Here is a 14,313-nt window from a genome sequence, read left to right as displayed (position 1 = left end):
TTTTTTTAGAAAGCTTACCGAGTTTTAGAAAAAAGTAACGATTTCATTCGACATTTCCGTTACAAATACTTGTACTTTTTCCCTAAAAAAGTAACGAAAGTACAAGTAAAAGTACTAAATTTAAAAAGTAACGAAGTACAAGTAAAAGTACGTACTTTTTACTTGTACCGGTGGTACAAGTAACGAAAGTAAAAGTACTGCCATATATGCACATGTGTCTCTATCTGCGCCTATCTATCCCTATTTCATGATCATAAATTATTAAAATTCTAAATATAATATTTTCCCTTAATTTTTACCTAAATTAATACAAAATAATGAAAAAAGCATGAAAAATGTGTTAATTATAATTTTGCGCTAAAGGGTCAACAAAGTAGCAAAAAATAAAATATCAGAAAAATTTTTTATAAAATTTTTAAGGCAATTTATTTTTACGGATAAAAAAAATACGTTTTATTCTTTTTTCATTTTAAAAAATGGAATCTTCTTCTATTTTTGGAAGCAATATACCAATAAAAATATATTTATCGTAAAATACAGTCAAGAATTCCTTTTTACATAAGAAAATATTTTAATATTTCATTTATATGAGTGAAACCTTAAATTAAAGAAGAATGTATGGATTTTATTCTTCAAACGGTGGCACATTCAAATAATGCTGTATGGAATCCTTGTTTTTTACCACATCAGTATTGTACGGCATATTGTTCAGTATCTTTTTCACCAAAATTTCCATTTTCTTTCCAGTTATATTGTACTAGAATCAAAACACATAATTCAAAATTAATTCACAGCAAACTCTAACAAAAATAAATGAGTCTTTAATAATAGAAGTCAAATTAATAGACGCACTATAAGATTCAATGTAAAATTTGAACTATCAGGTGATACTATATAACTTTATTGTTTTTACGTGACTTAAACCGGTTTACACTTGTTTACATTCGTGTATCAATTGGTTAAATTAGGAGATATATGAGATAAATTCGATGCTAGGATAAATAAGATGATATATTATATAAATATAGAATATTTATCATACCAGGTATTATTGTAATAATTAGATCAAATTATTAGATACACTGTAGATCTTAAATAATTGCATGTTTTGCACTAGTTTATATGCAATACTTTTATATTTAAACATACATGTAATGGGTTTTTATTCAGGAGATTTTTATATACTTCCTATTTGTATTTATTTTTAAAGTATTGCATTTAAATGTTAACCACAGATTTTACATAGAATCATATAGCGCGTCTAATAATTGAGCTAGGGACTGTAATTGGTTCATTTGAAAAACCTTAAAAGTAATTTTTCATATTTAATAACTTATTACGTTTTTATGTTATTTTAAAAATTTAAAAAATAAAAATATTCTTACTGGTATATCTTGAACCTCCATGATAAGCCCTGGAATGTGTTCATCTGTCAACTCCTCTTCTACTTTTTCGCGAACTTTCTTCAATAATTCATCATTGAATTTGAAGCCAGTTTTCAGTTTCAAAAACAAAACAGCTCTCTCTGTACCATTTTTACTATACTGAGATACGCAAAGGCTGTCGTGCACTTCAGGAAGACGATTCACTGAAATGAAAGATCATATAAATATAAAATTTATTTAAAGAGTACTAATTTTATGAACTAATTTTTTGAAACTGAGTTTTAAAAGTACTGGAAAAAACACAAGAGAAATTTGTTTTTTTCCCCACAAAAAAACATCGCACTCGATAAATATTTGAATAGTGAATATAAAAATATACACCGAAACCTCATTTAATCGAATAACATCGTGAAATAAAAAAATCCAAATATATGTACGATGGACCATGGAGAAATAATGAACAAGTTGGAAGTTATATTCACAGTCAACTGATGGGAGGGTATGGAACAATTACTTTATAATTAAACATAAGTTCTAAAACCATGTAGTTTTACTACAGAGATCGCTTTAAAATTTCAAGGCTTAAGATCTCCTTGAGTTCTTTATAAAGGTGCATTCATCGTCCTTTATCTCTCATGTGTATTAAACAATGAACAAGTTGGAAGTTATATCCACAGTCAACTGATGGTAGGGTATGGAACAAATACTTTATACTTAAACATTAGTTCTAACACCATGTAGTTTTACTACGTTGTAGCTTGAAAACTATGCTTTTTTACTACATTGTATTTCTGAAACCAAGTAGTTTTACTTCAGAGATCGTTTTAAAATCTTAAGCCTTAAGATCTTGAGTTCTAAAGGTGGATGCATAGTCTCTTATCTCCCGTGTGTATTAGATCTAAACTTAAAGCCTCGTAATTACGATACATGCATATTAATACACTCGTTGCCATGAAAATGAATCATCAGAATAGAACGAAATTTTACATGCATAAGTACTATGTTGATCGAAATGGATGATTAAAAAATTAAATCTAACTGATCGTTTATTACAGGAAAAATAAGAATGAACGCAGGTTTTAGTACACTGTGGGGCCATTTCTATCACGAATATAACATACAAACGACCAAGTATTGAGGCATGAAAAGTCCCTTACAAAGTTCTGCGACTTTATGTCCCATAGTGGCTGTAAATACGACTCTAATTAGACTAATTTTTGAGGATGTCCGATTTGCCTTCCCAGGTGATCTCATATATGCTCGATCGGTGACAAATCTAGGGATCGAGTAGGCCAGGGAGAGATAGTTTGTGTGGCGGATGCAATCCTGGGATAGCCTTGATGCGTGTGGCCGAGCATTGTCTTGTTGGAAAAATGGCTCATAGGAGCTCTGCCATGATTTGAAACGCATGTTTTTGAAGAATATCACTAACCTACCATTGGACTGGCGTAATATTAAGTATGTTTAAGTTGGATTAAGTATGAGCAAGTTAGAAAAAGTTGGGCAATATCAAACAAACAGTAAAAACAATGAACAATATCATCACACTAGCTGTAGGAGCAGTAACTTAGGCAAGAGCAAAGTTAAGCAATACATTGTTTGAAAGTTTTGGAGTGATATTATTTCGTTCCAGATATTTTTTTTTCGTTCCAGATTGATTAGATAAAATAAGTTCTGTTCTCTTCCTTTTTTTTATTTTTTGAATTTATATATTTTTAGCTGTTCACCTTCGATGATCAGTTATCAAGTCCATCGGAGAAAATGCTGTTCGAAGTCTATGACTGTATTGTACTAGGTACTTCGCACTTATGAGCGAAAACCCGTCATCCAAACGTAATTGAAAATCAGGAGTCCTATAGAAAGGAGATCTTTTCCCCATATAATGTACAATCTTTGAAAAGAAGGAAAAATATCATTACTTACGTAAAATTGATTTAAAAAATTTTTTTTTAATCGAATAAAGGCCTTATACATGTATATACATAGATTATACGTAATTTTACAAGCTACATTTGATATTTCACCTATCAATGTTAATTATAAGCATAATATGTATAATAATATTTGTATCTTATATTTTAAACTAATCTCTCGAGCATGAAGTAATTTATGTATAAAGTACTTACCAACGTTATAAATTTCTGAACTTCCAAATCTACAACCGAATTGATTAAGAACTTCATCACTAGAAAGCAATAAATGCACATTTTGAACCAAACTTAACGAGTTTAGTATTTGGAAATGTTTAAAAACATATTTCAAAAAAATAAACCCTTTTATAATTAATTATTACAACATACGAATATGATAATTAATTTTTAATTTTTATTTTATATAAGTGTTAGTATTTATTCAAAAACTAAAATATTTTAACGAGATTATAATTTTTGATGTATAGATTTTAACATCGCTCATTCGTTAATGCTTTATCTTCATTTTTTATGTATTCCAAACATTTATGCTGAATTTTGATTTTTTTAATCGTTAGTATCACAATAAAAATTATCCGGCAAATTCACAAAGGAGGTACAAAACAGTTAAAAATTAAAATTCAACGCCATCTTTTTCTACGAATATGTATATGAAAGTTATATGTTTTAGCATTTTTGTATTAAGATATGTCGAATCATAGTTGCGTATTTCACAAATATTTCATTACAAATATATTAAATAATTTCATGCGTTCATGCAAGACAGTGGAATCACTCATTTAAACCTGAAAAAATTATCTTTCAAGTAATTGTTATAAATACTAACATCTATAATTCAGGAAAAAATTTAATGTTTCGCGTATTAGCAGTTAAAAATATTCGCATAAATCATAATTGAATATACTCAGTGTGCAATTATGTTTAGAAACTGTTTGTCATGTACTGTTGTCAGTTTGTGCAGAAAAATAGTTATAAACATGATAGTTAATAACAAATGGTGAAAGTCATGGAATAGACCACAAAATTCGGTTTTTTATATTGCATTTTTGAGCTTTTCATTTATTCAAGACATTTTGGGTACTAGAGAAAAAACTTCTTTCGAATCAATACAGAAAAATACCCACAGAGAATAAATAAAAAGCAATAACACTTACTTTCGACAACAAATAATGATTCCTCTAGTTTTTGGATTAACTACTGCCAAATCCCCCATTGAAAATTTATCTACATAAAATTTTTAAAAGGAAATTAAATAAATAATAAATAAAAAATGAAATAATGATTAGCAGCTTTAAGATTTAAATTAAGTAGAAATTTTAAAAATTTCGATTAATCTACTTTTATATATTTTGACACTAAGTATTTTTGTAAAATAATTGTCTTTAAAACTGTAAATTGAAGCTCATGCAGATGATAGCAATTTTTAACATCAACGTGCTGTTTATGATTGAAATGAGATTTCCTAAACTTTGTATTCATTAAATTTAATGATAATGGTTTAATTTTAGTTTGCATCCTATTCACTTGCAAATTTAATAGGCTATTAACTTATGTCAAATTCAGCAAACTAGAGGCAATAATGTTTATCTAGTTTTTGGCAAGTAATCTAGCAAATAATGATTCCTCTAGATTTTGGATTAATTACTGCCAAATCTCACCCAAGAAGAAGAAGACCAGACATACCCACACATGTGACCAATGACGTCAGCTGATAGTTTATAAGCAAAATAAAGTGTTAAAGTTGAGCTAAGTTTCTCCATATAAGTTAGAATGTTAATTAACGTGAAGTTAATTAAATACTATGTCGTATCGCTCATCGAATTCCTTGATATATAATTCTTTCTCGTCTGCGTCTTTTACTTAACTTAGATCTGTTATTTGTTTATGTATTTTATTGTAACCGTGATAGATTTTTTTTTGCGCATCTGGCAACTTCAATGCATAATTCAATTGTTAATGTTCTACATGGCTTCGTGACTTTCTGTGTGATGAGAAAAAAATACATAGTGAAAGAATTGAAATCTTAGTGAAAGAATAAGAGCATATAACATTTAAGAGAATTGATACTTGGCTTACTCGAATTCGAATGGAAAGAACAGTTGTTAGCGTAAACAAAAGCCGCGTTTCAACAACCAATCAGGATCGAGATACCCGCATTACGTCACTTGTAGGTATCCCATTGAGTAAATTTTGAAAAAAGTTAAGTCTTTTTTTAAAAAAATTTACAGTGGTCTCCTTTCAAGGGATTTTAAAATAAAAACACTTTTAAAGGGATTTTTAATTGCAAAAACATTTATAAATCCAAAATAATTTTTAATTTTATTAATGCGCGTACAGTATAGTTTTTAGAGCGCTATGACGCACTCTTCAGTACGTATAAATGCAAGTCTTATAGAATACTTCCTTTCTCCTTCTGCCAGATTTAAATGGGTAAAAACACTTTAAAAAATGAAATTTATTTTTTCGTTGCATTTTTATGGTACGAGGAAACAACATTCAAAAATTTGCATGGAACATTACTAAAAAGCTTTAAAAATAAGAAAATAAAAAAAATGCGACGCAAAAATAGTATTAATGTAAAGCGTTACTACTTTTCAGATTTATAATATGCTTGATATATTCCGAACAGTTCAACAATATGAAATCTTTACTATTATATTTCTACTAGTGGGCTGCGCCCCCTGCTCGCTAACGCTCGCCAGCCCCCGAAAATTGTTACGCAATCTTATATGATTTGCTTCACAAACCAAGCCCGCTTCGCTCGCTTCTAATTTAGGTACATTGCAAATGCATAAAATTCTAAGAATTCAAAACAGTCATTCAAATCCATATAAAATCCATAATACTAATATTTTTTTTTTAAAAAAAATTAGTATTATAGGAAAACGTTCTATATAACATAAAATCATAATGATCTGACACCGTTTTCCATTGTTGTCGGCGCATTTTTATTGGCCGGAAAATCACGTGGTAGGATCTAGTTTTCCCCCATTCATTTCCATATTGTTTAGGTTGTCATCAGCAGATCACACTTGGTGAGAATGCTCTCTCTGGTTATTTCCGTTTCCGTTTTTAAAAGTGCTACATGTTGAGTCACTTCAGCTAGCTTTGGCATGTGACATTTTTAGGGGCAATCTTTGTTTGATTTTCTAGCGTGGCCATTCGGGGAGTTGTAGTGAGGCTTTTTTTTGTCGCCATGTAATATAGATTGTAAGAGAAATATATATATATAGATTGTAAGAAATTCACCTTTATGTTTAGAAAAGTATTGTTCTCTATATCTCGAACCATCGTCATCTCCATATAAGCCCAGTGGCAATGATGGATATGGTTTTGTTATGACTAGATCACCAACTTCACCAACTATAGAGCAACCTGTAGACCAAATATGTAACAGAAATTAATATATAACAGTTATGTACTTACTTTCTTAAAGTATAGTAAGAGTTTTAAATGCATGCCTTAACCCTAGTCTGTGATATCATCTGCTTAGTATATTATGTATTAGAGAAAAAAAATTTAAAGAAATAGACAAGAAAATCAATAGTAAATATTAACCGATATAGCACAAAGCATCAACATTACGATTTAAAGAGTTTAGAAACGTTTCAAGTCCGTATTCTGATCTGTTTTGTCTCTAACCTAAGAAATGTCTTTCTTTTTTTCGAAAGCCTCTAAAGAAATATTTCTGAAATGTTCCTGATGTATAGTTAATATTTCTGATACATTCAAGATAAACTTCTTTACACGAATTCTTTTGAAATCCTCTTTCTTCAAACTGTCAACCGAAATCAGAAGAAATTTTGGCAACAAAAAGTATTTTTGAGAGATTTTGTTAAAAACTTATCTGAAACGTAATCGCGATGCTTTTATGATGTTTGGTAAAATCTATCTAATGATTTTTCTCCTTTAAACTTGGATTGTACAAATAAGTTTAAAAAAAAGTAATGCATGCGTTAACCATCCATTGTGCTATTCTCTGTTTAGTATATTATGTATTAGAGAAAAAAAAATGAAAAGAAATAGACAAGAAAATCAATAGTAAATATCAACCGATGTTGCAGAAAGCATCAACATTACGTTTCAAATGACTTATATCGATGGTAATAAACATTTCGAAATCTGCAGTAAGTGTTCTGCTGACCAGACCTCCCCTGACCACATTTTGGTTTGTCTGGGACTTACTAGGCAGGACCTGGTTCAAGCTTCCCTGTTGGTGCTAGACTTTCACAGAGTGAACAAGCTTATGGACCTGATCTAGCTCTGCTGGTCATGGGGAAGAGAACAACAACAACAACAACATTACCTTTCAAAGAAGTTACTAACTTTTCAAGTCCTTATTCCAATCTGTTTTGTCCCTAACCTTTAAAATGTCTACTTTTCCCTTAAACCTCTTATGAAATATTTCTGAAATGTTGCTGATGTATTGAAAATATTTCTGAAATAGAAGATAAAGAATTCTGAAACTTCATGAATTATTTAGAAAATCTCTTTCTTTTAACTGTCAACCGAAATCAGAAAAAGTTTTGGCAACATAAGATATTTTTTGAGAGATTTTTCTTAACTTGTCTGAAAAGTAATCTCGATGCCCTTATGATGCTAAGTGAAATTTATCTGATGATTTTTCTTCTTTCAACTAGTATGGAACAAATAAGTTAAAAATTATTGAGATTAATTGATTAACGCTAAGATTTAAAAAAAATGCTTAAACGTAATTTGTCACTCCTGTTCTAAGAACATACTTTAACTTGATGCAAATATAAAAGAATTGAGTTTAGAATCAACAGAATTATTAAATGATTTCTAAAAAAATATTTTTTTGATAGCACAAAAAATACCTGAGGCACCGTACCTTCTTCATTAACACACATTACATCAGCGCCTAAAGCTGGACAAGTCATTTCGCTTTTGTAAATAAGCAAAGTGCGATTAAAAGTTAAACAGGCCCCCATCATTTCTGTTGATCCTGTATTAAAAAAAGAAAAAGTTAGGTTAATGATTTTTCATTCTAGTAAATACGACACAAACAATTGCATTGAGTGAAGCAAAAAATGAACTCACCATAAAAACTCATGAATAAAAAATTTTTCTTAATTTTTTGATATACAAATTCATAGTTTTGAGGTTTTACAACACTAGCACCAGCAAAAATTGCATATAAGCTGTCCAGTTTGTGTTTTTCAGCTAGAAAATGAAAATTACATTTTAAACTGAATTTTAAAGTAATCTTTTTATAAGATAATGTTTTTCCACTTCTTATACAATGGCATAGAATCATTCATGTATGATACTTTGTAATTTATTCTTATTTCCTTAATGAAGATCATAGATTTCCCCTTATTCTAGCTCTCTTTAATGAAGATCATAGATTTCCCCATATTCTAGCTTTCTTTAATGAAGATCATAGATTTCCCCTTATTCTAGCTCTCTATAATGAAGATCACAGATTTCCCCTTATTCTAGCTCTCTTTAATGAAGATCATAGACTTCCCCTTATTCTAGCTCTCTATAATGAAGATCATAGATTTCCCCTTATTCTAGCTCTCTTTAATGAAGATCATAGATTTCCCCTTATTCTAGCTCTCTTTAATGTTGGAAAGAATCAGATATTTAAGGGAAAATGACGTTGAAAATTTTGCGAAACATTTTTTTCACTTACTTTTCCTACATTTATGAAATAAAAGTTTCCTAAGATTATTCTTACAAAAATACAGAATAAATTACAAAGGAAGGAAATAATTTACTTTGTATTTTTGTAAGAATAATCTTAGGAAAATTTTATTTCATAAATATAGTCACGAGGGCTCAGGGGAGAGAGCGTTAGCCTTCCAATGAGGTGAACCGGGTTGGAATCATAGCGGTGGCTGGACGATACGAATTCCGCATCCGGCTTGTACCGACCACAGTGCTGACTTGAAATATTCTTAGTGGTAGACGGGTCATGGGTTAAAGCGGTCTGGCTGCCAGACTAACCGTGGGAGGTTCTTGTGGTCTTAGAGTTCGATTAAAAAGTCGATTAAAAAGTCCCTTAGAGTTCGATTAAAAAGTCCTTCACGAAGACAAAAATTTCCAAATACTTGATCCAGAAGGTTCCCTTGTCTTCTGGATTGGGTTCAAAATTACAAGGCTACGGAGTTGAACATTAGTTGTCGTAAACTCGAAAATTGTGTCGGCTGTTCACCGATAGTTCTAAAAAAAATAAAGGAATGAAATCGGTCTTTTAAGGTGTATTTTAAAAAGCATTTCCTAACACAGCTTTTTTTAATAACAGACATACAATATCTGTTTAATGGAAACTTGATTAGAAATATATTGGGTTGTATGGAGATACTCCTACAATTTTAATATTACTGATGGACTCTTCTGTAAGTTTTTTTCAACATTTATGTGACCCCTGTTATTCATAACGTTTTTAAATTCAACAAAAAAAAAATACTAAAAATGTCATTTAAAAAATTGTATCTTGGTGAGAGAAACTAATTGCAGGATCAAAATCAACCGCTACCGTTTAAAAATCTCCTGCAACAGAAAACAGAAAAAAATTGTTCCCCAGTGTAATGAATTAATCATAGAGACTTTTGAAAAATGAAACGGTCAAAAAGTATTTGACTATTCATATTTTTAGTTTTAAAATTAATAGCAAATCATACGGACTGTCATTTGAGAAAGTTCTTCCACTCATTGTAAATCATCTTAACAATTAAAAGTAAATCATAATGATTCACATTGAAATAAATATGCATATGTTTCTTAAAACTATTCATGTTTATTGCTTACAAATAATTAGTAAATCCTTATGATTCGCATCAAAATAAATGTACTTTGACTATTCACCTTTCTTGTTTACAAATAATGATTGAATCTTATAGGTTTACAAATACAGAAATGCGCATAAAAATACTTATGACGTTAGTTTTTGAATATTTATTTCTAAACATTCATTGAAAGCGTTTATATCATTCAAACGGCGTTTTATTCTTACAGCAGGTATATACAGAAATAGAAACACTTTACTTGGGACGTAATTCCTCTTCTCTAATTCATCTATTATGCTGGGAGTCAGGAAAAGCATTGATATTTTATATTCATCTATGATGTCCCAAAAATGCGTTGGAGAAAGAAAGTAAGGCACGCCATCATATAAGACCGAAGTTTGTCCTGTGATGAATGCACTGAGTCCCATCGTCCATGTTGCCCATCCAGCCTAGAAAGAGATTTTTATTACTGTAGGGTCAAATTTAATAAGAGTTCGATCCTGAATCTAATCAAAGATCTGTGCCTCAATTGCTGAAAGATTTACTAAAAGATTGCTGAAAGCGAGAGGTTAAGAGTTAGATCCCAAGTTTAATTATAGATTTGGATTGTGTATACGCAGAAGAACTTAAGAAAATTCTTTGGAAAATATCCCCTCATTAGTTGAGGAGGTAATAAAAGAAGGGTTTCAACACTTCACCAGAATTATAATTAAGAATTGACAAACAAAACAGTATTGATGTATAAATAAATGAATAAATAAATAAAATTAAACTGCGTAAAACAGACTTCCGGAACTTATTGAAAGATTTTGTCAATAGCTAATTAAATATCTAGCTGAACTAGTCGGATGTAAAATGTTATGAAGAGTAAGTAGCCATAATTGATTAATCAGAAATTGCGAATGTATTGTCTCCTTTTCTGAAAATGTACCGTCTCTTTTCATGAGGCACATACAGTGTTCAATGTATTAGTCGCTCGCAAGTTTTACTTAATGCAATCCAAAGCATTGTTTCCCTTTGGAAACTATTATTTTATCTACAAATAAGTTCCATAAATATCTTTCAATAAAACGATCTTTCATTAACAACAATAGGAAGAACTGATCTGATGCAATATAACAATTCATCATAATGAAAACCATTATGCTAAAAAACTTTATTTGGAGGATTGTATAAAAACAGTCACCCAGATGCCTACTAATTATTAGATAATTATATCTGTTTGAAGTAAAATTTATGAAGAGTAAATAACTGTCATTGATTTAAATTACTAATTTTAGTACTAAAGAATTGCTACTGAGTTGTCTCCTTTTATGAAATGTACTGTCTCTTTTCTTAAGGCAGAGACAGTGTTCAATGTTCAAATCTCTAGCAAGTTAATTAAGCTTTGTTTCCTTTTGTAAGCTTTTCTTTTATCTATAAATAAGTTCAATAAATATCTTTCAATAAAACGATCTTTCATGAACAACAATAGGAATAGGAAGAATTGATATAAAATAACAATTCATCATAATGAAAACCATTATGTTAAAAAACTTTATTTGATTAATTGTATAAAAACAGACACCCGGATGCTTATTAATTATTAGATAATTATATCTGTTTGAAGTAAAATTATGAAGTGTAAATAACTGTCATTGATTTAAATTACTAATTTTAGTACTAAAGAATTACTACTGAGTTGTCTCCTTTCATGAAATGCACTGTCTCGTTTCCTAAGGCAGAGACAGTGTTTAATGTTCAAATCTCTAGCAAGTTAATTAAGCTTAGTTTCCTTTCGTAAGCTTTTCTTTTAGCAACAAATAAGTTCAATAAAAATCTTTCAATAAAACGATCTTTCATGAACAACAATAGGAAGAATTGATATAAAATAACAATTCATCATAATGAAAACCATAATGATAAAAAACTTTATTTGATTAATTGTATAAAAACAGACACCCGGATGCTTATTAATTATTAGATAATTATATTTGTTTGAAGTAAAATTTATGAAGAGTAAATAACTGTCATTGATTTAAATTACTAATTTTAGTACTAAAGAATTACTACTGAGCTGTCTCCTTTTATGAAATGTACTGTCTCTTTTCATAAGGCAGAGACAGTGTTCAATGTTCTAATCTCTAGCAAGTTAATTAAGTTTTGATTTCTTCAGTAAGCTTTTCTTTTATTAACAAATAAGTTCAATAAAAATCTCAAAGACACGATCTTTTATAAACAACAGTAGAAAGAATTAAAATCAAGTATTAATTAATGATAATAAAAGCTATTATGATAAAAAACTTCATTAGGAGAGTTGTACAAAAACAGACAACCAGATGCTTATTAATAATCAGATAATTATTTTTAAAATAAGTTGAAATTTATATAGATTAAGTAGCCGTAATAAATTCAAATCGCCGGTTTTAGTAATACAGAATTGCCTCCTTTTCTGAAAATATACTGTCTCTTTTTATGAGGCATAATCGATGACTAATGTTGAAGTTAATACCTTCCAAGGGTTCGAATTCCTTTATAGATTAATTAAGTTAATAAAATTTTTTCAAAACAGTGATTTTTTTAAAAACAATATTAAGATGAATTAATACTAAACAAATTGTATGATTTATAATAAAAGATATTAAAACATAAAAAAAAAGAAATTTATGAATCTAAAAATGAAAATTTATAATACTTTCAATATAAAATTAATTAAAACTCTTAATAAAATTAAAGCTTACTTACGGGAGATGCAGATAGAATGACTCCCTTTCTATCGACGCTACTTTGAAGGTATCTATCTCTAGTAATACAAAGAAGACACTGCGAGAAAAAAAAGATTTTAGACCTGAATTTTTATAGATAATAATGATTTTTTTAAAAGAAATATCCCTTTTAAACTGCTTTGAAAAAGCATTAGAAGTATCAACTACAGTAAAAAAAAATGTTTTCAATAATACTGAAATGAAATAAATTTGGAAGGAAAAAAAGAGTTCTATCAGTAAGGCAATCGTGAAATTTCGAATTCAGTCTCTAACCGTATTATTAGACGCACTATGAGATTTTATGTAAAATCTTAATTATCAGGTGATACTATACAGCATTATTGTTTTTACGCGACAGAAACCTGTTTACTTGCTTACGTTCGTGTATCAATTGGTTAAATTAGACGATATACACCGAAGAGCCATTATATTATGACCATCCTGCTAATAACATATAGGACCACCTTTAGCCCTCAAAACTGCTATCACCCACCGCGGCATTGATTCCACAAGGTGCTGATAGGTAGTCTGAGGTATCTGGTACCAAGCGCTCACCAACTGGTCCTGGAATTCCCTCACATTGCGAAGGGGTAGCGGGGCAGCACGAATTTGGTTTTCCAAGTAGGACCACAAATGCTCTATTGGATTAAGGTCAGGTGAATTTGGGGGCCAAGATATGACTTGAAAGTCACTGGATTGTTCCTCGAACCTATCCATGACGATTAGACCCTTATGACATTGTGCATTATCTTGTTGGTAAACACCATCTCCCGCAGGAAAAACTGTTGCCATGAATGGGTGAACCTGGTCTGCAACTATGTTCAAGTAGCTTACAGACGTCAGAGATTGTTCTATGAGGATTATGGGTTCTAATATTTAAACATACATGTAATGGGTTTTAATTCAGGAGATTTTTCATATACTTCCTATTTCTATTTATTTTTAATGTATTGCATTACAATGTTAACCCAATGATACACGAATGTAAACTAGCGTAAACCGGTTTTAGCCGCGTAGAAACAATAATACTGTATAGTATCATCTGATAATTAAGATTTTACATAGAATCTTATAGTGCATCTAATTATTTAGTCAGGGACTGTATATGCTTTATAAACCAAATATATATAAACTATTCAATATAATATGTATTAATTATAGAATATGTAGTATATGATCTATATGAACCGAAATTATCCTTCTAATTTAGACTTTAAGAAAATCAACATAATAAAACAATGAACGTTTCTATTATCTTACCAAAAATAACCACATTTATATCATTAACCTATTTTTGCCCAAGGATAGAAATTTTAATATATATAGTATTATTTTCATTGAAATATGCTTAAATTATACTCATTAGTTACAAAAAATAGTTTCGGGCATGAAAAGTAATATGTTAATTAAGAAATAAAATGGCACGTATGTGCACTATTGGTGAAATCAAATGAGCGAATCATTTAGTTGAACACTTGGTTTCTTATGGTATTTGTTT

At 29.6% G+C, this 14,313-nt stretch overlaps 1 protein-coding gene across 4 annotated transcripts in view; it reads right to left on the bottom strand.

Annotated features, from left to right (window-relative positions):
- Window positions 1–14,313, bottom strand: part of LOC107442736 (acetoacetyl-CoA synthetase) — a 45,568-nt gene that overhangs the window by 4,517 nt on the left and 26,738 nt on the right. For 2 of the 4 annotated variants that reach the window (XM_071186449.1, XM_071186447.1), the window contains exons 10-18: window positions 12,796–12,873; window positions 10,331–10,520; window positions 8,378–8,500; window positions 8,169–8,282; window positions 6,566–6,691; window positions 4,471–4,540; window positions 3,512–3,570; window positions 1,386–1,588; window positions 401–757 (exon numbers count right to left, since the gene is read on the bottom strand). In XM_071186449.1, coding sequence (XP_071042550.1) covers window positions 626–757; window positions 1,386–1,588; window positions 3,512–3,570; window positions 4,471–4,540; window positions 6,566–6,691; window positions 8,169–8,282; window positions 8,378–8,500; window positions 10,331–10,520; window positions 12,796–12,873 — 1,095 coding nt within the window. In that variant the 3' untranslated portion in view covers window positions 401–625. Of the gene's footprint in view, window positions 1–400; window positions 758–1,385; window positions 1,589–3,511; window positions 3,571–4,470; window positions 4,541–6,565; window positions 6,692–8,168; window positions 8,283–8,377; window positions 8,501–10,330; window positions 10,521–12,795; window positions 12,874–14,313 lie in introns of those variants that run through there. The other 2 variants (XM_071186448.1, XM_071186446.1) reach the window with 1 other exon arrangement.

The sequence above is a fragment of the Parasteatoda tepidariorum genome, chromosome 10, assembly GCF_043381705.1.
Source record: "Parasteatoda tepidariorum isolate YZ-2023 chromosome 10, CAS_Ptep_4.0, whole genome shotgun sequence".
In the NCBI taxonomy this organism is placed as follows: domain Eukaryota; kingdom Metazoa; phylum Arthropoda; class Arachnida; order Araneae; family Theridiidae; genus Parasteatoda; species Parasteatoda tepidariorum.
Note: the sequence above shows the minus strand (reverse complement) of the source record. Positions and strands in the feature narration are given on the sequence as shown.